The sequence below is a fragment of the Panthera onca genome, chromosome C1 (assembly GCF_046562875.1).
Source record: "Panthera onca isolate mPanOnc1 chromosome C1, mPanOnc1 haplotype 2, whole genome shotgun sequence".
Lineage (NCBI taxonomy): Eukaryota > Metazoa > Chordata > Mammalia > Carnivora > Felidae > Panthera > Panthera onca.
In genome coordinates this window covers 16,649,764-16,677,155 of record NC_138346.1, presented here as the reverse complement: position 1 = coordinate 16,677,155, position 27,392 = coordinate 16,649,764, and the positions used below count along the sequence as shown (strand labels likewise).

Sequence of the window (27,392 nt, the reverse complement as noted above, 5' to 3'; positions counted from 1 at the left end):
TTTCCATCAACCACCTTCCTGGAAGACTGACCTGACTCAGTAGTAGTATTAACTAAATCCACTTTTAAAATGATTCCCTTGATAAAAAAAAAAAAAGAGGTTAGAGTGGGAGAGAGCCAAAGCATAAGAGACTGTTAAAAACAGAGAACAAACTGAGGGTTGATGGGGGGTGGGAGGAGGGAGGGGGGTGAAAGGGAGGGGGGTATTGAGGAGGGCACCTTTTGGGATGAGCACTGGGTGTTGCATGGAAACCAATTTGACAATAAATTTCATATATTGAAAAAAAAATTAAAAAAAAATAAAAATAAAATGATTCCCTTGGTTAAATGACGTTTAACCTGATTTGGGGGACAGTATCTCTTAGATGCTATACATTTTTGCAATTAGACATTCTGATTGACTTTCACTTTCTATTGTTTTCAGGTTTTATTTCCTGGGAATCCTGAGCTCAAATTGTTTTCCTCTACACAATAAAAGAATGGCACTCGCCTTTGCTCTTCATGCCGCTAAAATCATAGCACAAATAAAACTAAAGTAGGCCAAATTTGGCAAGGATGCCTAGCTTCTATTCCCGGGAGCGGTCACTCTCAGACTTTAACATCTACCAGAATGATTTGCAGGTCTCGCATAAAGATTAATTGCTGGACTCCAGTCCAAGTTTTGGATTGTTTGATGGGGCCCGAGAATTTGCATTTCCTACAAATTTCCAGGTTGATGACACTGTGGTCCGGGCACCACACTTTGAAAACCACTGCCCAGGGGCGCCTGGGTGGCTCAGTCGGTTAAGCGTCCGACTTCGGCTCAGGTCACGATCTCACAGTTCGTGAGTTCGAGCCCCGCGTCGGGCTCTGTGCTGACGGCTCGGAGCCTGGAGCCTGCTTCACATTCTGTGTCTCCCTCTCTCTCTGCCCCTTCCCTGCTCATGCTGTGTCTCTCTCTGTCTCAAAAATAAATAAACATTAAAAAAAATTAAAAAAGGAAAAAAAGAAAACCACTGCCCAACAGTAAACAAACAACCCATCTCTCAGTAACAATGTCAAAGGACAGTCAGTTCATCTCAAATTAGGTAAAACCATCTCATCCTTTTTCTAGGACCCAAACGCTACAGGGAATGACAACTGGGCCTCATTATTATCAGGGGGACAGGAATTGGGTTTGGGGGGTGGGAGAGAACGTGCCAGAAATGTGACATTTTTTGAAACTGAAAGAATGAAAGACTTCCATAGGAAATCGAAATTATTCTTCAAACCAGTATAATTGCACTGTGTAATAAACCCCAACATTATAGAACAGATCCTGTTGTAGAATGTTTTCATAAAAAATGGATTAATCCGACACGCCTGGATGGCTCAGTCAGTAGAGCATGGGACTCTTGATCTCAGGGTGGTGAGTGCCAGCCCCACGCTGGGTGTAGCGATTACTTAAAATTTTTTTTAAATCTTTAAAAAAAAATGGATTAATCCAAAAATCTAAAGGACACTTACTAAACTAGCACTGTCTCCAATAAGTAATTGTCCCCTAATACCTGTACTATGAATTGCCCCTTTCTTTTGACATTGTGCTTCAAAACTATTAAATGGCATGTTTAATTCCTGTTTATTTGATTTCAGAACACTCTTCTGTTATCTGGATACTACATTCAGGATGGCAAAACCAAGTGTTGTGTTTTGTTTTTTAAGTGATTAGATAATGGAACAATTATATAGAGATTTTTTTAATATATACTGGAGAAAATACTTTCTGAAAGACAGCGGTTCTCGTTCTGAAAGGCCAGATGGGAATCAAGTTTGTCCCATCCATGCCGAGGTACAAGCCTGTACTGAGCACCTGAATAATACATAAAAGCTGTACGAATCGTAAAGGCTCTGACCTGATTTTAGTGACTTTGGGTCCTCACTACCCCCAGGGTATTATTTTGAAATGGCTTTAGGGGAGGTGGTGAAAACAGAAAGTTTCAGATAAAAGGAAAATATTTCATTTTGGTTATCTCAATCAAGTTTATAAAGGAATAGACTGGACATCCGTTTCAGGAACTTAAGATATTTAGGGCAGAGATGCTTCATAATCATCAACAAAAAGATTGTTAAGTAAAAGTAAAGAATGACCAAAGCAAAAAGTAGTACAGAAACAAATCACTGGTTACTTTTTTCTCTAACATTTCTACTCATTGTCTGACTTCTTTTTAGACCCCAAAAGAGTCTGCAGCAGGGGCAGCAGGGGACAGAATGAGAAAGGCCAGCACTTCGGTCTAGAGTCCTCTAGACCCGTATTTGCTTCTTAGTCCTGCCATCTATTTGATACGTGAACTAGAACAGACTAAGTCCTCGGACTTCGACTTTCTCCTGCGCGGGGCTGATGTCATGATGAAATGAGACAACGGATAGGGGTGAAGTTTGGTGTCTGGCCTGTATTAGCTACTCATTAAAAGGGTGATTTGTTAGGGCTGCAGCGTTATGTGGCTGGCCTGCAACTGAGGAGAGTGTGGATGACCCACGTATTTTACATAGTCCTGGACACAATTTCTAAATCATCGCAAGATAACTTACTCGTAATTGTTTCATTTCCCCTGCTAACGTGATATAGAAAACTTTAGAGTGAGTTCCAGTTCATAGCACCTGCAGCTCATTTAGTGACCGCAGGTATCAGGTAAAAATTTCTTTTGTATTAAAAATACGTAAACATATTTTTAGAATGAAATAGATTACTGGTGGGGGGTGGGGGGTGGGGGTGGGGGAGGGGATTCAAGGTTTCTTCTTTCCACTGATAGTTTATGATCCAGACCTTCTCTTCTAGCTAGCCACAATCCTGTCCCATTCTCTCCATTCCATCTCCTTCTATTGTTTCCACTCTGACTTGGGAGCTAGCTTTCATAAAAACAGATGGAGGGAAAAAACAATGAACGAAAAATCTATGCTGAAAATTGAGTTGCTCTTTCAAGAAGAGAATGCAGTATAATCTCATAAATAGGTGGGTAATTCTAAAATGTCAGATGTAGACGGGTTTCGCGTAAGATGCAGTAAATCCTCTGGAAGGAAGTTCACATAAAGCTTGCTCAATTTAAATTAACTCCATAAAAAATTATTGAACACAAACAAGAAGAATGCAGTGGAGAAATAACTTATTATTTTCCCTGCTTGCCTGGGAAACAGACAATCTAATTATGGAAGGAGCTATTTCTCTTTTGGTGAATTTGGAGGGAGTCAACTTGAACAACAGAAGGTCCGAAGTAGACACAGTTCAATTAAACATGGAATTAATTAGCAGACTCCGCACGTTGACAAGACCTCATTGCATTGTCAGAAACTCTACACAACCCTCCTCCTTATTGTGTAAAGTTAGTGATGGGAATGAAGATTTCTGGCTGTCATCTCTGTACCTGCAACTTTCGGCTGGTACGCCTGGGGCTCTCCCTCGTGGGGGAATTTTTAAAGGCTCCAACAAAGGCAATCAGGCTTCCAAATACAGATGTAAGTTACTTGACTGATAGATAAAGTGAAGGGCGGCTTTGGGACTTTTGAAAAAGACATAATCTATTCCGTTTGTTCTAAAAACCCCGAGGTTGCTACCAGGTTTGATTACAGTGCCGTTAGAAACTTTTATTTATTGAATCAGGACAATTCTAAGATAGAGTTACTATGAATTTGTAATGGATCACGATAGAGCACTGTTAGAAACAAATTACATCGGCTTGATAAGGGATGACAATTTCAAAGTAGAAAGCAGCACAGCAAATTACTATTTGTGATTATTACTGGAATTGCAATAATTTCTTTTTTTAATGTTTATTTATTTTTGAGACAGAAACAGAGCATGAGTGGGGGAGGGGCAGAGAGAGGTGAGAGAGAGAGAGACACACACAGAATCCGAAGCAGGTTCCAGGCTCCAGGCTCAGCACAAAGCCCAACGCGGGGCTTGAACCCACCAACCATGAGATCATGACCTGAGCTGAAGTCGGATGCTTAACCAACTGAGCTACCCAGGCACCCCGAATAATTTCTTTTTTAATGTGTAGTTTGTTAGATAAAAGATTCCCTACACTTACTCTAAGCCTTGTTCTTCTTCTTCCGCATGGGGCACTGAAAATTTTCTATGTGAAAAAAAAAGTAAGGGATTTTAACATTGACTTGAAAAACAATTAACTCAGGGAAACAATCTAATCCCTAAACTCTCCAAATTTTGTATTTTTTCCCTTTATCTCATACCTAAATTTCACATATCCACGACCATGACTTTCGTAAGTAAACTTCGAGATTGAAGAAATGTTAATTTGATATTTGTTTTCGATTTATCTATTCTATTTGAAGACATAATGTTCACGTATATGGAGCAGAACTTAATTGAATGACTTAAAAATATTTTAAGATTATGACAAAATGTAAGCTTATCGGCTTTTCTAATATGTTAAAATCTGTATGAAGAAAGGAAACAGATGGTTACTAAAAACACAAATGACCACCCTATAAAGAAAGACGATCAAGAACAAACAATACTTTAAGATGAGCTAAAGGCAAAAAGCGTTTAATCATGTTTTTAAAAACACCTAATCTCTGCCTTGAATTTGAACATAAATTACTGAAAATTGAAGGGAATACTTTGGAAAGATTTCGATTAAGTCCTGCCATATAAACTATCAATCCTCACCGTGGATAGTACATCACTCAGAGTGATGTACTATCCATATCTAAAGCCATTAACATGGAACTTGATTACCCGTGACATTTCAGAGAGGGCCAGGTTTTTTGATGAGTTGCTATTGTCTCTTTCACCCTTTGATATTTGGGTCCATAAAGACTGGTGGTGGCTCATTACATATCCACTGATTACAAATACCAGGTCAAGGCACTGAATAAAGGAAGCAGCTGTCTTATCTTCCACACCTAACACTACCGCATCTGAATTTAATACTGAGTCTGTGTGATTAGCATCGGCATGTAGAAAGCTACCCCACTAGGAGGCATGTGTATTTATTTGTTCACTTGGCCACTCATGTTTTAGCAAACATTTATTAAACCTTTACAGAGTAACAGTAACTGTAATAACGATAGTGAATATTTATGGAACACGTACTAGGCTCTAAAAGGTGACAGAAGGGGCACCTGGGTGGCTCCGTCAGTCAAGCGTCTGACTTCGGCTCAGGTCATGATCTCGCGGTCTGTGAGTTCGAGCCCGCGTCGGGCTCTCAGAGCCTGGAGCCTGCTTCAGATTCTGTGCCTCCCTATTTCTCTGCCTCTCCCCCACTCGTGCTGTTTTTCTCTCGTTCTCTCTCTCTCAAAAATAAAGAAAAAGTAAAAAAAAAAAAATACTAAAGCACAAATAAAAGAAAATAAGATGTATTTCATAAAAAATAAAAAATAAAAGTTGAGAGAAATGTGAAGCTGTTGCCTTCAGGAACAGAACTGACCACTGCTCACCCTCACATCTTTTTTTTTTTTTTAACATTTATTTATTTTCAAGAGACAGAGAGAGACAGAGTGTGCATGGGGGAGGGGCAGAGAGAGGGGGAGACACAGAACTGGAAACAGGCTCCAGGCTCTGAGCTGCCAGCACAGAGCCCGACGCGGGGCTCGAACCCACCGACCGTGAGATCACGACCTGAGCCAAAGTCGTTCGCTCAACCGACTGAGCCGCCCAGGCGCCCCTGCTCACCCTCACATCTTAAGGAATGTTCTCTAGCAGAAGTGCCTGCAGACTACTATGGGGTCCTTCCCTATGCACCTAACCCGGGCCATCTGCTTGTGGAAGGAATGGAGTAGAAAAATGGCATCTGAAAGAGTAAGCGACCCCTGTGTGGAATACTCCGAAAGAGTTTAAGCCAGGAAGCTACCCCAGAAAGGACAGTGACTGCCAACCGCAGCGGGTGCTCCCGGCATCCAGTAAGCTGACTGCGACAAGGACTCTCTTTTTAGGGAGCTCACGGCCCGACTGGAGACAGAAGTGGTTTCCTCATTAACTCCACGTACATCCTATACGTGCTCATTTGCTGCCTTTAAAAGTCAAGGTGGTAAAGAAGACTGGGAAAGAATGAAATATGGTCTGAAGGCAGGGCCAGATCAAGAGAAACACGTGTTAAATAATTATTTGATTAACTCCAGCAGCGTTGCTTGTCATTGTCACCGCAACGACTTTACAGCCCGGGTTGTCACAAATCATGATTTACGCCGCGGGGATAACAGCACAGTAATAACTGCTTGGCGCCCCTTCTTCCTTTTTGTTATGTTGATGGGGCCTGAGGATCTCAAAACCAGCAACACAAAAAATAGCTTTAAAAGACTGACTTCCCCCATGTCAGTTATTAGCAACGCATTCACGATGCTCTGCTGAGGGTTTTGATCGTGAGTTCCTGTGCTGTTTGCCTTTTGAACATGATTGGGAATTTTTGAAAGAGAATTTTCAAATTCTGAGTACTCCTAATAAAAAGAGAGTGATTCATGTCTAACGGATACGATCAGGTTAAACGTCTGCTTTTGGCACTGCAGGTAGTGGATTAATGATTTCTCAGAACTATCGGCCAACATTTAATATTCTATGTGTTTGACCATTCCGACACTGCTTATGTCTGAGGAGAACAAAATAAAAATTCCCAAGGAGCTCCCAGAAGAGTGCTAGTCTAGACCAAGTGAAATTTATGGGGAATCTGCACCGTCTGTTTTTGGTGCAGTATAGTAGCAATCTAAGAGATGAGAGCAAGAACCGGAGAACCAGACATGAGATAACAGTGATGCGTTTGCTACTATACAAAATAGTGTATAACCCACGCATTCTCTCCCACTGACTCAGTTACACTCATGCAGGCGGGGAGCATTTGATCATCTATTCAATGCCTTCTGAAGACATCCGGTCGACAGACCCGCGTCCTGAGAAATCAGTTTCAATTGCTAGCAGGAATGTGCAGGGTGACATGGAGAGCCCACGTGCACCTGCCTGGACAAGGATGGCCTGGTACCTTGTTGGGGGCTTACAGGTGAGCTTCCTAAAGAACCACATGAACAAGATGGGGTCAGGGGACCTGGGCATTCACGGATCTGGACTCCAAAGATCCACAGCACTAGGACACACACATCCGTGCCTTCATTCGATCTCCTGTGGTAAAGCACAAAGGGCTGATCTCTAGATCCTCAGGATGGCAGGGCAGGTCGGGCTGGTCCCACCCCCCAGGGGCTCTGGGAGGTGCTCCCGGGGAAAGTGCTTTGGCAGCCTCAGCCTTCTCTGTCATCAGTCTGGATCCGTGGGAAAGAGCAAGATGCCAAAAGTGCTTGCAGGTGAATTCTTCGTCCCTTTCAAGTGCATCTGACTTCCACTGATGATTTAACAAGTGTGTTTATCTTTTGCTGGGAAGGATTATCAGTTTGGTCGGTAAATCTTTCCCAGTTATAAATTATAAATCACAAAGAGGGATGTCAGGGGAAATACCAAGTCATAATCTGCTCGTGCGTCTGTGTCTCCTCCCAGATATCAAACGTGAGCAACCGTGATGAAAATTGATATTAATACAATTAATACAAACAAAAATGAGACCATGATGCTGACATGTTCCCACAGGGTTGGGTCATGAAGGAAGAAAAAGTAGAACTTCCCCTCCTTTGTAAAATACAGATGGGAAGAAAGTGAATGGTGACCCATTTGAAGAAATATGGAGGACAAATCACGCTGATTATCAAACACGAAAGAACCACGTCTGTCACTAACATAAACTAAACTCATCTCAGATGTACAAAAACCTTTACTCATCCAAAACAAACTTCTAGACCAACCTTCAAACATGACTACGTACAGCATAGGAAATTGAAAACTTTTTCTAGGATTCGATTGACAAGACCTCCATCTAGGTATACGAAAATGGTTTAATCTCTTTGCTAATAACTCTTCCTTCCTATATAGCACAAAGCAATGAAAAATCATTAGCAAGTCCTTCCAAGCAGCCATCAAAAGTAGATCACTTTTGTGTCTAGAAAGCTGTGACCAAGAGAGGACCTGCATTTTACGCATTTGGATATGAAACACTTTTTTCCTAGCCCTGAGGCTGAATCATCCTGAAGGAGGCTTGGATTCGAAGGGAGGTGAAAAAAAAAAAAAAAAAGAAAAAGAAAAAGAAAGAAAGAATGATGAAGTCATAAATACTTCCCCAGCCTGGCGGGGGAGGGGGGGGAAGGAGGAAGGCATTAAAAAAAATTGGCAGGTGAATGATCATTTGCATGAACAAAATGAAGCTCTTTTTCCTCAAGGCTATGTCAAGGTTACACATGGTATGTCAAAAACACAACCAAGAATCCACTCCACGCTTACCTAGAAGTGCAGGAAATGAATGCAGACAGCACACCTGCCAGGAGGCCAGGCTCTGGAGACAGCAGACCCGGATCCCGGTCCCAACATTTACCAGCTTAAGATCTCCGGGCCTCGGTTTCTTAAAATTTATTTATTTTTAACACTTATTCATTTTTGGGAGCGAGAGAGACAGAGCATGAGCGGGGGAGGGGCAGAGAGAGAGGGAGACACAGAATCCGAAACGGGCTCCAGGCTCTGAGCCGTCAGCCCAGGACCCAACGCGGGGCTCGAACTCACGAACCGCGAGATCATGACCTGAGCCGAAGTTGGACGCTCAACCGACTGAGCCACCCAGGCACCCCCGGGCCTTGGTTTCCTGTAAGGACACCAGACTTCTCCCTTCTGGGACTGGTGCAGGCTCATCCATGGAACTCCGGATCTAAGCTCTGCCACTTACCAGCTGCAGAACCAGGAGCAAGGGTCTGATTTACTGCCTCACACAACCTTTTTTCTCCCTCCAATAAATTCATAACATTGAACTTTTTTTTTCATTAATTTTTGTTTTGTTTTGTTTTGTTTCATTTCGTTTCGTTTTAGAGAGAGAGAGAGCACAGAGGAGATCGGCACAGGGGGAGAGAGAGAGAGAGAAAATCCCAAGCAGGCTCGAAGCCCAGCGTGGAGCCCAACACGGGGCTCGATCTCACGCCCCTGGAGATCACGACCTGAGCCAAAGTCAAGAATCGCATGCTCGATCGACTGAGCCACCCGGGCGCCCCCTAACTCTCAACTCTTTAGCGAACTTTCTCTTTACCTGTCTTGGCAGAGATTTCTGAGTGTCTCTTGTGTTCTTTTCGCCACTTATTAAAGTCAAAGAAAAGAGAATGGAGGAAAGAAATGTCTTTTCTTTCTGGTGTCAGGGTTCACTCAGTCTCCATATATTGTCGATCACTTACACGCGCCTGGCTCAGGAGGAGGACTGAGAAGGTCTGTGCTTTCAGCTGCGGACATTCGAGTGGCAGGGTGTCACTTAACAGGAGAACGACACGTGTGATGTGGAAGCGTGAGGTGGGGAGGGACTGAGAACAGGTGTTGAGGAACCGCCCTTCACAGGGGACCAGTGAGTTGGGCGCTGAGCTAAACGGGCGTCAACGCATGTGAAACTTTACATGGAGAAGCATTCAAGGAAAAAGAAAACGTTGCGGTGGCCCTGTGCTGAGTGGGTATTAGAGGGATGGAAAGACTAGCACCGTCTCTGGGCAACGCTTCAAGAGCGCTGAGACCAAGTTCCGAGTCCAGGGGGGTCCGCACTATAAGACGTAAACTCAGCGCACAGTTTCAAGGTTGTTCTCAACACGGCAACGTGGTTTGCTGCAAACGTTCAAAAGATCGTTTGACTGCTGGTGGAACAGGGACCAGAGGGAGGCTACTGGGGCCCGAGAGACGTGATGGTCACCTAGGGGAGGGGGAGACAGTGGAGCTGGGCTTCATAGCTGGGTTCCGAGTAAGCCACGGAGGTGCTCAGTTCGCTCTCCCCACGGTCACAAGGTGTTCCTTGCAGTGGACTTAAGACACCAAACAAATGACCTAAGGAGGAACTTTGGAGTTTCCCCTTGGCTCCGTCCTTCCATATGAGTCATGTCTAGGTCCACCTGAGCAGACCGGGCCATCACTTCCACCGTTCATTACCAAGCACCTCGTGCATTTGCTAACACAACAGCCTTTAGGAGCTGGTCACCAGGCCCGGGGTTCAGGCGGCTTACGGCAAGCCACACCCCGACGGCGGCCACAGGACCGCACCCACTGACAGCCGCCGGCCTAGGGGCCAGATTCCTGAGCGTGATTCAAACCGGAAGCAAGAGTGCAGCTGACAAGACCCTGTCAACAGCAGCAGAAGTAGATGAAGTTTATGAGGTTCCCAGCTGACATTCGGTAGCTCTTGGTGTGGGCCGTGAGCTGGTGTTTTGCAAGTGAGGACCTCGCTTTCCTGTTTCCGCACAGAACTGCTGGTGACCTAATTGGGAGACTAGCTGGCTGGTTACCAGGAAGGCTGAAAAATCAAAGTAGATTTGTTCAGATCCAGTACGATTCATGCCCATTTCCCTTGATTGCCCCTACGGTCATGGAACTCAGTCCTTATTCTTCAGTGTAAAATGGTCCGTATCTTCAGCTTGTAAGAAATGAGGATGGGGTGCCTGGGTGGCTCAGTCGGTTAAGCGGCCAACTTCGGCTCAGGTCATGATCTCGCGGTCGGTGAGTTCGAGCCCCGCGTCGGGCTCTGTGCTGACAGCTCAGAGCCTGGAGCCTGTTTCAGATTCTGTGTCTCCCTCTCTGCCCCTCCCCCGTTCATGCTCTGTCTCTCTCTGTCTCAAAAATAAAATTAAAAAAGTTAAAAAAAAAAAAGAAATGAGGAAACTTCCCATGAGAATGTCTCTCTCTTACAGACCCTCTTTATACCCCCTCCTTCGGCACAACTGTAATTAAGTAATGAACTGTGTATTTAGAGGTTTACTGTCCATTTCCCCCATAGAACACATCTTCCCCTGGAGCTCAACGGCAGCCACTATGCCCATCCTGTTTACTATGAGAGCTCTGATACTGAGGACAGTAGCTTGTAATGTTAGCAGCTCGGTATATGTTTATAGAGTGAATAGATGGATGAATAAATGGCTTCTTTAGCATCTGAACTTTGATGACCACCTCTAGAAGTTTGGACCCAGAAGGTAGCCCAGTCCAACTAACTCTTGGCCGTGACTTTACAGAGCTCCTTTCGGGTTCGCTTTCCTGTTTCTGTGTTTCTTGGCCATTGGGATTGAGATTTCCCCTCAAACAGCCTCGCAGCATTACAGGCTCCGTTGAAAAGTTGCCAAAAGGGGAACAAGACGATCCTAACACGAGAAGGCAAGAAGGGCTGCTGCTAATGTTTAGAGGGCAGAGGAGCAGGGGAGGCAGGATTTTAATGCTCTCTGTTTGTGAGTACCCGTCACTCAGGGAAGTAGGAAAAGCGTGGTTCAGATCACCCAACAGAAAATGACTCCAGAGAACAGATTAGTTCTGAAAAGCGAAAATATTTAGATATGAATAACTTGGGGAGGAATGATAGCAGGAAAGGCTGGAGGGGTTGGGGCTGGTGGGAGAAGAAATAAGTCATATCAAAGGCAGCCCGGAGAGCTGAGACAGATAGGATAAGAGATAAGTCCCTTTGCCTAGTTAGTCACACTCTCCCACACACAATGCTCTTGGCAAAGGTTCCTTTACTAACAAAGCAGCCACATGTTTTCAACAAATCATAGTGCAGTATAACAGCTAGGGTGCCTGTAAATGTAGTTTTACATAAATTTGTGAAGGCATCAAAGGGGTAGAAAATAACAAAACAAGATCTGTGCTTTGAGACTAGTAAATACTAAGATTATCCGGGTCCTGTGGCCACAAAGGTAACACAGATTTCCTCACTGTAACTGTAAGTAAGGCATTGTTTCTGGAAAGGGGTGTTTGGACCTTGAGTCATGGGCAGCAGAGCTGAAGTTAATCCCAGAGCACTATAAGGTGGAAAACAGCTGGTGGCTGAAAGCAAGACTGAGGGAAAGAGAGAAGAGGAGAAGAGGAAGGGACAATTGACATGGAGAAAACTCATTCCCTTTTCTGCAGTTCTTCAGGCTAATCCGAAAGAACTTCTCTCTTCTGTTCGGCTATAAACGCATCCTCCCCAGGAGACTCTGGTCCCCGAAGGTATTACCCCTGCTGGCACTCAAAGCTAGTCCTACAACTGTCCCTTAGGAAGGGAGCCTTGTCAAGTTTTATGGCTAACGGAACATTGAAAGACCTGTGCGAAGTGGGGGAACCACCAAATCAACCTCTCAAATGTAAGGCAAAGGGAACATTTTAAACTCACAGTCCGAATAAACAAAAGCAGGTTACCTCCAGCACAATCTAGAGTCCCAGTCATGCCTTTTCCATTTCTTGGAGGATTATGTTTCTTCCTCTGTCGTTTCTCAGTTTTTCTCTCTATCCTCACCTCTTTTGTTTCGTCTCCCTTGCCTTTACTCGCCATTAATTTGACTTAATTTTTATAGATTTTTTTAAGTTTATTTATTTTGAAAGAGAGAGAGAGAGAGGGAGGGAGGGCATGGGGAAGGGGCAGAGAGACAGAGGGAGAGAGAGAATCCTAAGCAGGTTCTGCACTGTCAGCATGCAGACCGACAGTGGGGCTCGAACCCACGACCCATGCGATCATGACCTAAGTGGACATCAAGAGTCGGACGCTCAACCGAGCAACCCAGGCACCCCAAGGCTAATTTTTCAATACTCCTTTCACATAATAACTAAAACATAATGTTCACGCTCATGGTGACAAGCCTGTTTAAAATCTTTCACGCGCCCCGTTGTATATACCGTGAAAGTCAAACAGAAGAGTACAGAAACCCAAGAGCCCCAACATCCTGCCCTAATTTGTCCCTCAAATATCCTACACGCAATCAAACCAGACTGCGGACCGTCTGATGTTACTTGAATGGTCCACGCAGTCCCACTCACTTACAAATAAGAAAATCTTAACCTCTCTTCAAAGCCTAAAACCAACCATCGCCTCTTCTATCAAGCATTGCTGCTTTCAGGAATCAGAACTCCAGTTTAATTTTGCATACACAGCACCTTTATGCGGATTTGCACATTTATTTCCCTTATGATCCAGCAAGCAACTGATAAACTCAGAGGATAAGACTTATCCTAGACATAGTCACATCACACACACACACACACACACACACACACACACACACACAGCTTAGTATCTTATCCTGAATATAACAGATGTGTTTTCAGGAAGTATGAATCCGAAACTGACTTTTCAAGTGTTTCAAGGTTTTCAGTTTCTTTTTTTTTTTAATTTTTTAATGTTTATTATTCATTTTTGAGAGAGAGAGAGAGAGAGAGAGAGAGAGAGAGACAGAGCATGAGTGGGGGAGGGGCAGAGAGAGAGGGAGACACAGAATCCGAAGCAAGCTCCAGGCTCCGAGCTGGCAGCACAGAGCCCGACACGGGGCTCGAACCCACGAACCGTGAAATCATGACCTGAGCCGAAGTCAGACGCCCAACCGACTGAGCCACCCAGGCGCCCTTCAAGGTTTCCAATTTCAATTTCTTTCCCCCAAATCTTACATTTGAAAGTTCCTGTAAGCTCTGATTTTTTTTTTTTTCCTATGTGCTGGTGCCCTAACGAAGGGAAGAAAGCCAATCACCCTTGCATCCACGTTTCATAATATGACATCCTAACATTCTGAGAGTTGCACTTTCAGTATGCATTATCTGACATATTATACAATGAAAAAGGTTACTACGTATTCAATGACTCTTTAAAATCTATTTGCATTTTACCAGCCCTAATGGTATCTGCAGGTGGTTGAAAAGTAGAGATTGTGAGAGTCTGGTTATTCCACACACAGTGAGGTGTGGCTTGGTCCCCAGTGTTAACCCAGGGACATCTTGCAATAATTCCTTCCCTATTCTCATCCCCTCAGACCGTGACCTCCTACTGTGAATGTCAATCAAGCAGCTATTGCCTAACTTCAAGCAGCCAACTTCACCTCCAACTTGCCCTTGAATGAGGAAAGGAAAAAAGTCCTCTCCAACACCAAACCAACAGCAGTATCTCCCTTCCCATTAGATGTCTCAGAATATACAAAAATTGGACTGAAATTGGTTTGAAGGTCTCTAAGCCAAATGCCTGAGAGAGTAGAGATATTTATAACCAAAACAGGGCCTAGGGAAGAGGAGTCAGGTTTGGAAGGAAGGGCGTGGAGTCAGTTAGGCGGTCACTGACTCTGAGATGTTTGCGTTGAGATGTCGAGGAAGCAACTGGAAAGACAGGTGTGGAGGTCAGTGCGACTGGAGACAGAGATGTGACAAACATCTAGGAAGCACACAAAACTCACAGGAGTGGAAGAGCTGCAGGTTCAGAAAGAGTTCAGGAAAGAATTAGAAATGCCAGATTTCAAAGGCAATTGGAGAAAAAGGAATTGCAAAGGCAAGGCATACAGGAGACCAAAGAGTCAGAAGGACACTAGAATTTCCTGAGCACCACCAGAAACTTGCCTAACTTCAAGCAGCCAACTTCACCTCCAACTTGCCCTTTAAACATGGGACCTCATTTAACCCTCCCCGTGTGCTCTCGACACGGCCACTGTCAGTTGTACCCACCGTGCATGCAAATCACCTGAGAATTTCAGTGTCCAGTGCCACAGGTCAAATGCTATATATATTCATCGTGGAGGAAACATGAAGGAAGTAAAAAATTAGAATTTCAAACAGTCAAGGAAGGTGTCAGGGAGGATGAGTTCTAGCAAGAGGCTGGGATTGTCAACGTCAGAGGTGTTTGTAACCTTTGAGAACACGTGGCGTGGGTAGAAGCTTAACTGCAGGAATGGTTCAGCTGATCAACCACAAGGAATCAAAAAGTTAGCTGACAACCCCTAGGCAATGACTAACCTAGAAATTATATAAAGACGACAGATTGCTATTACAATAAAGCTCAGGGAAGCTACTGGAATTAACCCCGCCCCCCCAAAATATCCAATAAACACCCACCCAAGAACATGGTTCAAACAGGGTCTTTCCCCACTTCATTTACTCGTGTTCCATTTTCCTCGCATCTTCCCTTCTGAGAGTTCAATCGCATTCTTAATATCTTTACTTAGAAGCCACTACCCCCCTTGCTATAAATTAAAAGTGATAATAAAAATTAAATCCTAACCATTATTTTTTTAAAAAAACTGTCTAGGACCATCTAGAATTTGAGAACCTGGTTAATAGCCTGAGTAATATGAGCAGCAAAGTTCCTGGGGCTCGGAAACACACTTTTGCTACTTTAACTTAGAGTTTGAGAGGTCAAACTCTAAGAAGTGTGAGTTAAATCAGTGAATTTACGGATTAACCAACTTACTGAATAAATACTTTTACACATCTAGCATGTATCAGTGAGTGTTCTACGTTGCTAGGAATAAATAAAAATTCCTTGTCAATTTGGTGGGGAAAGAGAATAACACAGACATACATACAATAAAATAAAATAAAATGAAATACTCGAAGTATGTAAACAATGGTAGGTGGTTAGAAGTGTTTTGAAGGAGCAATAAAAAATAAGATGTATTTCAATTGAGAAAAATGAGACACCCAAACAATGCTTGGCTTGTAGAGGGCAGTGAAATGTTTACTATGTGGCAGACTGGAGGCCAGAGGCAAAGAGAATGACTCTAGAGCAAGAGGCTTCTGGACATTCCTGTGTTCTGCCCCTTGACAGTTACCACCCTCACTCCTTAGTATCCATACTCCACAATCCACAGGGGAGCATGAAACCCATCAGATTCTGCCCGAGTGGACTTCAACGGTAGGCTTCTGGCTAAAAGAAAGAAAAGCAAACCTTGAGAAACTAGAAAAAGTATGATCACCTATGCACTATACTCAATAAGGCAAGTGGTAAATTAAATGATCTTTCCTCCCTACCTTTGCAGGTATTTTTGCCAAATCGAGAATGAAAATGCGGGGCAATGTTTAGTCCATGCTGACTCATGGTATATATATCTAGAAGTCATTATGACCCACCACGTTAGGCTTATAACCAGCCTTATATGAGAACGAACATTACCTGGGAAGTACAATTGTCATTACCTGTGTTAAATGGAAAGGAAAACTAGAAAAGATAAGGAAATACGGTCCTAGATGCTGACCTTTCAGAATTTCCCAAAGGCTCAATTATCTACATAAACTTTAAATACAGTTGACCCTTGAACAACGTGAGGGTTGGGGGGGGGGGCACCGCTCCCCCTCCCCTAAAAATGTAACTGCTGATATCCTACTGTTGACTGGTAACCTTACCAATAACATAAAGGTCAATTAACACATATGGTGTATGTTATATGTATTATGCATTCTTACAATAAAAGAAGCTAGAGAGAAGAAAATGTTATTAAGAAAATCACAAGGGGAGCTCCTGGGTGGCTTGATTTCAGCTCACATGATAATCCCAGGGTCGTGGGATCAAGCCTCATGTTGGGCTCCATGCTGGGCGTGAAGTCTGCTCAAGATTCTCTCTCCCTCACCCTCCACCAGTCCCCTGCTCGCATATGCATTCTCTCTCTCCAAACTAAATTTAAAATTTTTGAAAAATTAAAAATAAATTAAGAAAATCGTAAGGAAGAGAAAACATATTTACAGCACTGTACTGTATTTATTGAAAAAACTCCACGTGTCAGTGGACCCACGCAATTCAAAACCATTTGGCTTAAGACCAGCTGTATATCCTGATGGCTTGACTTAAGACAAGAAGGCACAACATATAAGAAACTTGTGGGGTGTCTGGGTGGCTCACGGGGTTAAGCGTCTGACTCTTGATTTCAGTTCAGATCATGATCTCACAGCATGGGGATTCGAGCCCCTGATCCAGCGCTGTACTGATGGTGTAGAGTCTGCTTGGGATTCTTCCTCTCCCTCTCTCTCTGCCTGCACTCTCTCTCTCTCTCTCTTTCTCAAAATAAATAAATAAACTTTAAACATTAAAAAAAAAAAAGAAATCTGTACTTAAACTTCTGAATACTTGCAACATCTCAAGTATCAATTCAGATTACTACCACCTGGATCAGTCACCACATAAGAGATCTTCACTCGCATCCAAAAATCCAGATTTGATGAGATCGCATTTTATGGCTACCGCCAATAAATTAAAAATAAACACGCTCATATTTAAGGTAGGTGTTGGCTCAAGTCAGAGATTGAGAATGTCGTTTTTAAAATAACAACCTTATGTATTTTTATAACGCTTTAAGTTCCCCAAAGGGTGCTTATCTCTTGTCTCATTTACCTGGGATAAATGCTAGGGAGAGGGGAAAAAAAAAAAAAAAAAAAAGGAGGGCAAATTTCCTACATCCATAAATATATAATTTTATAACCTTCTGAAAGAGTTGACGACTTTCAATAGTCACCAAATTACATGCCCATGATAGAAATTTCTATCTCATAAAAGAATGTGATAAACATTGATGATGGCAACTAGACCGATCGGTCAAGCGAGGCGGCATTCACCAAGGCCTCAGGGCAAAGCTTGCCGCCATCGGTCCCCCTCCCCTTGACGTCCATTAAGCCCCCTGAAACTTACCACTTAGGCGCATGCAAACCGGCACCGGCCTCAATGTACCACGTATATATTAAGTTAAAAGGTTAATTTTCTGACTCGTGGTCTGGATATTAGAGCTGTGAAGGAAAACGAATCATCATATGCTCACTAAATGAGCTTTCAAGTGAAACAAGACCCCGGGGGGGGGGGGGGGGGGGAAGGGGGGAGGAAGGGATATGTCTTCTGTGTAGTTCCATTAGTTCCAGCTATGGGGATGCTCACTGGGGACACCTGAGCCGCCTTCCATCGGGGGCGGTGAGGCCAGCGGCCGACGTCAGGCTGGAATGGCACGAGGGAGCTGCCCTGTACAGTGACGTGGGGGACTTAACCCTCAGTTGTGTCTCCTCGGGGAAATGGGGACGTTATGTGAAGACCAATGAGAGACGGGCCACACAGGACTTGGCCTAGCACTCAAAATGTACTGCCATTAGGTGGCCCTGAGGTCCTCCCCGGGAAATGTAAATGTGGATCCTATACCCTCCACATAGAACGGGTTCCTCCTGAAATAAGGATTCCCCTGAAAAGGTGTTGCCAAGAAAAGAGGCTCGGGGTGGGCAAGGAAGAAAAATCCTATTGAGTAGTTTCAGGCTCCGTGTCCCCAGTAGGGCGGGCTATTGCCTACGATCCCATCTGCAACTCTGAATTAGACCCTGCTTTTTCCTATTTGATTTTCACCACGACAAAACAAAGGTCCAGCGAAGGTGCCAACCAGTTAAATGGCCAAAGCAGGAGGCAAAGTGAGCTTTACCACATTCCAAAAATAATTACAGCTAATGTTTATCGGATGGCTATAGCTCAGCGCTTAACATTATCTTATAAATACTTCAGATGACCTTACAAATGAGGAAATACATTACCTCTATTTTAAACTAAGGAAACTGAGGCAAGAAGGGTCAATCAGCTGGTTGAGAGCACATGGCTACTGGGTTTTGGAATCAGTGTCTGGACAAAGCAGTATAATTCCAGAACCAGGGCGTAAAACGCAAGCATGCCTCCCGAGTATCTGTCTTTCCTCTAGGTGCTCAGGGACTAGGGTCCACGGTCAAGAAAAATTCACACACACACACACACACACACACACACACGTGTTTAAATTGAGAAGCGGTCTTCAAGTCCAGTCTACTAATCTGTCTTAGAACAACACAAAAGCATAAACTAGAACGGTGTGGAAGTCCAGTAAATTCACCACCGCTCACTACTCTTGGTTCAAAGGATTTATATTAATAAATATGTTCTATTCCTCCATGACAAGCATCTCTGACTAACGTCCATGTGCACCTGCCCAGTGCCTCATGGGAAAACAGAGAGAGAAAGGGAGAAATGCAAAACATGACCCTGGAAAGAGGTAGCGGAAATGAATAGACACATTCTGCCAAAGTTGCCCTGGACAGACCTTCACAATCTCCAGATTTAGAACAATGACTCAGCCCCATGGGATGGAGGGGTCATAGCATGATGTGAAGCCGTATCACTCCACCCTCATTCCCACCTAGATATTTACAGCCAGGTGTGGTGGCCCCCAGCCCAGACAAGAGATCCTCATGGGTCTGCTCAGAGTCGTAATATCTAGAAGCCCATTCTTTCGCAGGACCACCTTCACAAACCCTACATAAGGATTCCGCTCAAAGTAGGCACGGGTCAGTCCTGCAGATGGTTTTTTTAAGTGTATTTATTTATTTGGAGAGAGAGAGTGCGTGCGCATGCACATACAAGCAGGGAAGGGGCAGAGAAAAGGAGAGACAGGATCCCAAGCAGGCTCCATACCATCAGCGCAGAGCCCGACTGGGGGCTCGAACCCTTGAGCCAAGATCAGGAGTCGGACGCTTACCTGACTGCACCACCCCGGTGCCCCAGTCCCGCAGATATTAATGGCTTATATTTCCCCCACAACGGCCCTATGAGGTACTATTTTCATTACCTTTTTACCAAAGAGGAAATGGGAGCACAAAAAAGGTGAAGTTGAGGTGCCCGGCATCTGGCTAAGGAATGGGTATGGCAGGGTTTACACTGAGGCTGTCCGACTTCAGAGTTCTCGGTGCTGCCCTGCCAACCCTTCCTTTTATTTTTTTTTATTTTTTTTTAACGTTTATTTATTTTTGAGACAGAGAGACAGAGCATGAACAGGGGAGGGGCAGAGAGAGAGGGAGACACAGAATCTGAAACAGACTCCAGGCTCTGAGCAGTCAGCACAGAGCCCGACGTGGGGCTCGAACTCACGGACTGCGAGATCGTGACTTGAACCGAAGTCGGACGCTTAACCGACCGAGCCACCCAGGAGCCCCAACCCTTCCTTTTAATAGTCCTCCCGCTTCTGAGGCTCATGAGCAGAGACAAAGAAATTCTTTCGCATATTAAAGTTGTTTATGTATCTTGCCCAGGCCTCATCTCCACCCAACAGGACTCCCCATTTCTCCTCCCCTCCCTTCTCCAAAACCTTATCTGTTGTTTAAAACACAGAGCTATGCCTGTCCTGTTCACTCTTGTGTAAATCCAGCAAGATTCCTGATATAGAAGCCTGTAATCCCTAGTAAATGTCTGATAAGAGTCTCTTAGGTGAGAGAGTAAACATATTAGCTTTAGAGGAGAATGTACCCATCCAGTTAAAAATAAACAGGCTAAAGAAGAGAGAGCGCCCGGCATGAAATAGCAAATAAAATAATCCCAATTTCAGGCTGGATGACCACCTTAACAGAAAGCACGCATCAACTACACGGATGCATTAACAGCAACAACAAAAATCAAACAGACAATCTTTGTTTTTACCTGCCTGCCCATCTGCAGCTTCCAGCCACCTTTGCTCACTCTGTCCATATTCCCCCCGAGCCCACAAGGTCAAGCCTGAACACCTTTTTCAATTATAATGTTATTAAGCTGCTTCTTGCAGGGCTGATCGACAGATCACTTTCATAAACAGCACCTCATTTAATAAACTGAATCGTCAACACAACGCAGAAAAGTAGGAGTTCTCCCATTTCCTGGATTAGGAAACAGCTTCAGCGAGGTTGTCCAGCCAGCAGAGCAGGAACCTGATCTGATTAGAAGAAATCCACTGCTGCTCCTGTGTCACCCCCTCCGAGGTGGCGGCCACACCTCTCACGGCTTTCCTTTTCTATCTAGCTTGCTGCTCCTATGCTCTTTGGTGCCTTCCCCATATGTGCTAGACCCCGGAATTTAAAATAGTTTTAAGCAGTCGTGTAACTAAAGGCATGCTCTTAGCCTCTGTCAGATACAGCCCTCCGAAACAAACAGAGAATCAAATTAGAATGTCCAGTCTCGGGGACGCCTGGGTGGCTCAGTCGGTTGAGCGTCCAGCTCTCGATTTCGGCTCAGGTCATGATCCCAGAGTCGTGGGATCGAGCCCGTGTTGGGATCCATGCCGAGCATGGAGCCTGCATAAGAATAAGATTCTCTCTCTCTCTCTCTCTCTCTCTCTCTCTCTCTCTCTCTCCCCCTCTGACCCTCTCTGCACACCCCACTCATGCACATGCTCTCTCTCACACACAGATAAATCAATAAATCAATAATAAAGAAGAACATGCAGTTTCAAATAAATTAAAAGCAGAGAGTACAGGGGTGCCCGGGTGGCCCGGTCAGCTGAGCGTCCAACTCTTGATTTCGGCTCAGGTCATGATCCCAGGGTCAAGAGATCGAGCCCCGAGTGGGGCTCTGTGCTGAACATAAAGCCTGCTTGGGATTCTGTCTCTCCCTCCCTCTCTGCTCCTCTCCCCAGCTCTCACACTCCCTCTTTTCTCTTTAAAAAAGCAAAAACACAAACAGGGGTACCTGGGTGGCTCAGTCGGTTAAGTATCCATCTGACTTCAACTCAGGTCAAGATCTCACGGTCCGTGAGTTTGAGCCCCGTGTCGGGCTCCTTGCTGACAGCTCAGAGCCTGGAGCCTGCATCGGATTCTGTGTCTCCCTCTCTCTCTGCTCCTCCCCCACTCACGCTCTGTCTCTCAAAAATGAATAAACATTAAAAAAAATTTTTTTAAAAAGCAAAAAACAAAAAAAGAGTTTAAAAAAATTCTATTCATTTGCCAAAAAAAAAAAAAAAGAAAAAGAAAGAAAAGAAAAAGAGATACCTCAAGAATATACACAGTATATTAACAGTGGTTCTGTCTGAGTGATAGGCTCATGGGTCATTTTGTTCACTCCACTCCAGCACTTTCTTTATGCTTTCTAAATTTTCTGCAATTAGTATATATTACGCTGCTTTGGCAGGAGAAAATTATCTAAAAAATCTCTAAGCAAAGAAAACACTAAAATGAGGAGTCTCTTGAGGAAGGACAGAAAGGGACAGTGGTCACCGAGGGTCACTTTTGCCGGGTACAAGGGAGCCACGGGGAGCTGGGGGTGAAGGCGGTCACCACCATCCACAGAGCACAGGGGAAACTGACCAGAAGGCTCCCTCTCTCCACACGGGGACCGTGACTTCTGGGAAACAGCCACCCCTCCCTGAGGGCCGGCAATCCTTTCCGCCTCTGAACACCCTGACTTGTGCCAACCAGAGAATGCCTATCTTCTAAGACAAGTTTGCAGACGGTCTGGATCTGGGATGAGTTGAGTATCCTGTAGGCAGAGCTAATTTTTTTGACCTAACGCTCGGAGATCCCCCCCACCCGGTATCAAATCTCTGACTCAAATTCATCTCCAAGATCATCACACGCTACCTTTAAGCCTAGTCTTAGAGCAAATTTTAATGTTTCGTAGCTCTGCGGTAACGTCCCTGAATGTGGCATGAAGGGTAAAGGTTTGTAGGCACGACACTTGGAGCTTTGACACCCAAATCGAGCGCCCTTTTTTTCTTTTTTTTTTTCCTTCAGTTGGGCAAACCGTCAAGTATATTTTCCTCAACGTGAAGACAGAGCACTGGAAACAGAAAAGGTGTTTTAATGTGAGTGTTGTTTTCACACGAGGAAATCCGACCTACCGCAAAACCAAGCTCGTGAAAGGGGAGAAAAACGGATTCAGGAAGTGAAATGATGTCCAGTGTTATGCTAACTGAATATCAAAATAATAAACACCAAAGGCACACAGGCCAGAAGGAACAGGTAATAAATCAAAATCCTTGGGGGAATGGGACCTCATTAGGCTTGAAAGAGGGACCAGTGTTGCCCAAACTGGTTATTAGCACAAGGCCCTCACTACCTCCCTCCTTTCCTTCTTCCTCTTTAAAAAAAAAAATTGGGACCAAGGCCATGTCTTTTAAGACGTAATTTAATTCCTTTCCTTATTGTACATGCCACAGCAAGTTGCCATCAGCTGTTATTTGTTACTGAGGATCTGTGTAAACACGAAGGCCAGGAGACTGACTCACCCATCAGAACAGGAAGAGAAAGGATGTGATCACACTGTTACTTTCAACCGCCTTCGTCTTAACATTGTCCATTACAGAAGAGATGGCAGTCGACATTCCCTAACGTCCTAACGTGAAGCGTTTGAGCCCATCGGGAAGCAAATTCTAGAATGGAACAATGTAACAGCAGGTTACCACGGTGGGCTCGCAAACTCAGGTTTGGGCACCTACCTGTGCCCGGTATGGCACTAGAGTGATTCTGCCACCAGCAGAAAAGGCTGCTATGCTAGGAATCCTTGAATATGTGGGCTGACGGCTTGGTGTGTATGATGCGGGAATGGGACACACAGGGAATTCTGTTTTCCAGCCCCACTGGGTGTGTCCACAGCCCCGTGGAGCCAGGAAGGGAAGAATTACCGCAGGACATTGCGGTCTGCAGGAAGGCAGTTCCTTTTGTTGTCAAAAAGCAGCACGTCCTGGGGCGCCTGGGTGGCTCAGTCGGTTAGGCGTCCACTCTTGACTTGGGCTCAGGTCATGATCCCACGTTTCGTGGGTTCGAGCCCCATACCTGTCAGTGCAGAGCCTGCCTGGGGTTCTCTCTCTGCCCCTCTCCCGCCTGCTCGCTCTCTGTCTCAAAATAAATAAATGAACTTGAAAAAAAGGCAGCACATCCTCCCCTCTGCCCAGATTCCACGACTCCCCTGTATGGTGGGTAAATCTGATTCTTTAAGCACTGCCCCCCAATGCCAAGTACCCTGGAAGTCCTTCAAATACCGGCTGGAAGTGGCTGAAGACACAGTTGACACCTCAAGGGCCTGGGAATTAATTTACTAAGGCTAATTTACAGTCACTCGTTCATCCCAGTGCACCCAGCTAGAGTCAGGTTGAGAAAAGAATCGGATGTTAACTGGACTCATTGTGGTGATCATTTTGCAACACATTTTGCAACACTTGGTTGAGCATCCGACTTCGACTCAGGTCATGATCTCGCAGGTGACGAGTTCGAGCCCCACGTCGGGCTCTGTGCTCACAGCGCAGAGCCTGGAGCCGGCTTCCAATTCTGTGTCTCCTCCTCCCTCTGCCCCTCCCCTGCTCACGCTCTGTCTCTCTCTGTCTCTCAGTAATAAATAAACATTAGGAAAAAAAATTCAAATATCGAACCACTATTTTGTATACCTGAAACTAATGTAATGTTGTCACTTATACCACAATAAAAAGAAGCATTTAAGAAAAAGAGAAAAGAATACTACTATTTCAATTGCAGCAAATCAATGTCCTAAGACCACTCGAGAAAGCAAGGTCAGGCAAGAAGAATTACCAGAAAAGTCCAAGAAGGGCTTCTGACCATGCTTAGTATTGAAACTGCAAAATTAGAAACACTTTTAAACTTCCTCTCTGAAATCAACTAAACACGAAAATCCAGTTGGAAAATGTTTACACGGGCAGATTTATTACTCCAGTATAGATTAATAGATTAACCACTTCAATGCCTCCAAAATACTGATCATTTCTCACATTCTTCAAAGCATTAGACCTGTTTCTGCTTGCAGAAGCCATACGTACTTTTTGAGCTGAGAGTCAGCTTGCCTGGGACTCAAAACCCTCTTTCGACTAACTTTTGCCATCTATAATTTTTACAAAATTCCTGGCACTCCTCAGGCAAGGATTTCATAGCAATCACAAATGGAAGTAGAAAAACAATTCTAATTCAAGACTGAATCATGAAAGAAAGGAAAAATATGCAAATTTACTTCCTATACAAATAAGTCCTTTTGCCTTCCAACTCAGGGCTGATTCTGGATGATATCCCTTTCCTTCTTTGATGTGCACGAAAAGCGATTTTTGTTTTGTTTTAAGAACAAAGGTAACATAAATAGGATAAGTTACATCCATCTATCTGTATCATGCCAAACCTGGGCTAAACAATTGCTGTGTTTCTAGATACAGACAAAAATATTTTATCTAAATGTCTATTTTATTTTTTACATTACAGCTACTCAAACCCAGTCAGAATTTTTCTTTGGGTAAAGGTCATGGCTGGATTTTCAGAGACTTCAAATACAAATGTTTGCTTGAAAGAACGGAGAAATGAATGAAGAGATACCACGTGCTGAATTTCCCAATGAAAATGCGTCAGCAGTGAGAAATTCTAAATGCATCACTGACCCTTTTCCCTCATCAAGGGAGTGGCCGGTGCTCTTTCGAAGGGGGCTGACTGAGACAAAGCAAATACACTGGGATGTTTGCAAAGTTAATTTCAACCATGGATCAACTGTCACAAAGATATTTAAATTTATCCTATTGTGGGGCACCTGGGTGGCTTAGTAGGTTGATCTTCAGACTCTTGATTGGAGCTCTTAGGAGCTCAAACTCTAGGGATGGAGCCCTGAGTCTGGATCCATGCTTAGTAAGGATTCTCTCTCTCTCTCTCTCTCTCTCTCTCTCTCTCTCTCTCTCTCTCTCCCGCCCCTCCCCCCAACATGTGCTCTGTTTCTCTCCAAAAAAAATTAATTATTTGATTATTTATTATAATATACGAAGTATCTTATTTATTTATTTATCCTATTGCAAGATAAGAAAAGCTGAACAGTTAAGATTTAACAATCTTGGGGTGCCTGGGTGGCTCAGTCGGTCGGCTCAGGTCATGAGTTTGAGCCCCTCGTCGGGCTCTGTGCTGACAGCTCAGAGCCTGGAGCCTGTTTCAGATTCTGTGTCTCCCTCTCTCTCTGACCCTCCCCCATTCATGCTCTGTCTCTCCCTGTCTCAAAAATAAATAAACGTTAAAAAAAAATTAAAAAAAAAAAAGATTTAACAATCTAGTTATTGGCCACTTTAATTTGCTAAGTAGGCGCATGAATGAACTAAAATCCCTCATTATTATAAGGGTAGAATATTAATTTCCAGTTCCTGCTCCAGGAACCATTTTGAGCCATTTTGTAAGGTTCCAGGGGATAAGCAAACACTCAAAGTAGTCATGTCAAAGTTGTCAAATGTCTCTGAGCCACACAAACAACCTTGGCATAGGACCCATGACAAAGTTACATTCAACAATGTGCACGCATTATAATAAACCCATTACTGATCCAACCCTCTACATCTCCAAATACTGGCATCTTTGCGCTCGAAATGGGTTACCACCAATCATGAGCCTGGTCTGGTCTGCCTTTGACTTGGTTTCTCCTTTCCTGCTTGTTAGAACGCTGGAATGGGGAAATGGAGGTAATCCTTTCCCTGCCCCCACATCTGTATCGGTGAAGAATACAGATGTGCGCATGACGAAGGGAGTTGATGGTTGAGGGAGGAAGACACTGTGTTCAGAGCATAAATCCAAAGGTGTGTCCCTGAGAGAAAAATGTTGAAACCCCGGTCTACACCCATCTGTGACTCCTAAAGTCAACACAGCTTCCAGACACAGAGGAAAGCACACTGAACGAGTTCCAGGTTATGGCGTTTCAAAATATATGCAATAACGATGGCACCTGGGGCCGTGTCCCTTCCAAAAAAAAAAAATCAGTATGATTTCAAACACATCCTGGCAATTAGTTTTGTGACAGCCACGTCAAAATCATGCCTTTGAGGTAGGTGTCGGGAGGGACACTCTCTCCTCTACGAAAATCAGAACAGCCTTCCACAGGGCTATCACTTTCCAGACTCTGCCAACGTGAGAGCCACCCCAGAGGTGTTAGGGCAAAAGCCCCTCGGTGGGACCGCCTTTTCCCACACCTCTGTGTCACCACATGTGTTTCCGCCCTAAGTGAGTAAAATGTACGTTCACAAGAGTCCTAAGGAGGGCACCCACTGCTCTCTACTGCTGACTATTCAGTCTGTCTAATCCGGAAAGCGGAGACTCGACGGCAAACGTCAGTCCAAATGCTTCCCTTGAAGGATAGCAGCAGACCCCATTTTACCTAATTTCTTTACAAGGATAACTAAAAGGAAGATTTGAGAATGGCCCACAAGGAGACGAGCCTGCATCCCGCTTACCACAGAATGAATTTATGCAAAACAGACTTCCAAGAAATAAACACATCACCGGGGATCCAGCCACCCACAAGAGAATTGGGAAATTGCTCCGTTCCCAGCTCTGATGCTGGCCTGGATTCTACTTCCATTTATTGGTCTTCTTGGCTAATAATCTACATCCAGCCCTGCTCCCAACAAGGTTTCTTTTTAACCAAATGCTTGCTTAACTCAAGAAAATTCTGATACCTTTTATCTACAAAAGCTCTGAATTCTAACACTGGGAAGGACCTCCCTCCTGGAACATTTACGTCTTGCAGGTGCCTGAGGGCCTGAAACGACCTTCCTCCCCGGTTTGGCAACAGTGTGTGGGGGGTGGCGGGGGGAGGGATTTCCCTAGTTTTTAGAGAGAAGAGAACAAACAACCCGCAAGCTGTGATTCCCCCTAGAATCCCTAGTCCCCGCGTTCGCTCTGAAAGTCTTAGTAGTTGATAATTTGCCTGGGTCTTCTTTTTTCTGCTATTTAGTTGATAACTGTTTAGTTGATTTGCAATAATTTTATGCCTATAACCCAAGTGGATAGCCTTTTACTTCTGTGGAGCTGTACAGATTACTCCTCCTCCCCTCCAGAAACAGTTTCCATAGAAAAGAAGCCCTGGGGCGCCTGGGTGGATCAGACAGTTAAGCGTCCCCGTCTTACTTCTGTCTGATCTC

General features: G+C 44.4%; 1 protein-coding gene across 8 annotated transcripts in view; it reads right to left on the bottom strand.

The window, feature by feature from the left end:
- The window catches only part of EPHA4 (EPH receptor A4), a 150,590-nt gene that overhangs the window by 87,472 nt on the left and 35,726 nt on the right, over positions 1-27,392 (bottom strand). Inside the window, exons 4-5 of one of the 8 annotated variants that reach the window (XM_060623808.2) lie at positions 17,405-17,499; positions 15,563-15,652 (exon numbers count right to left, since the gene is read on the bottom strand). The exons of 6 other annotated variants lie outside the window; for them this stretch is intronic. In XM_060623808.2, the coding sequence (XP_060479791.1) occupies positions 17,459-17,499 (41 nt within the window). In that variant the 3' untranslated portion in view covers positions 15,563-15,652; positions 17,405-17,458. Of the gene's footprint in view, positions 1-15,437; positions 15,653-17,404; positions 17,500-27,392 lie in introns of those variants that run through there. One more of the 8 variants, XM_060623807.2, reaches the window with a different exon arrangement.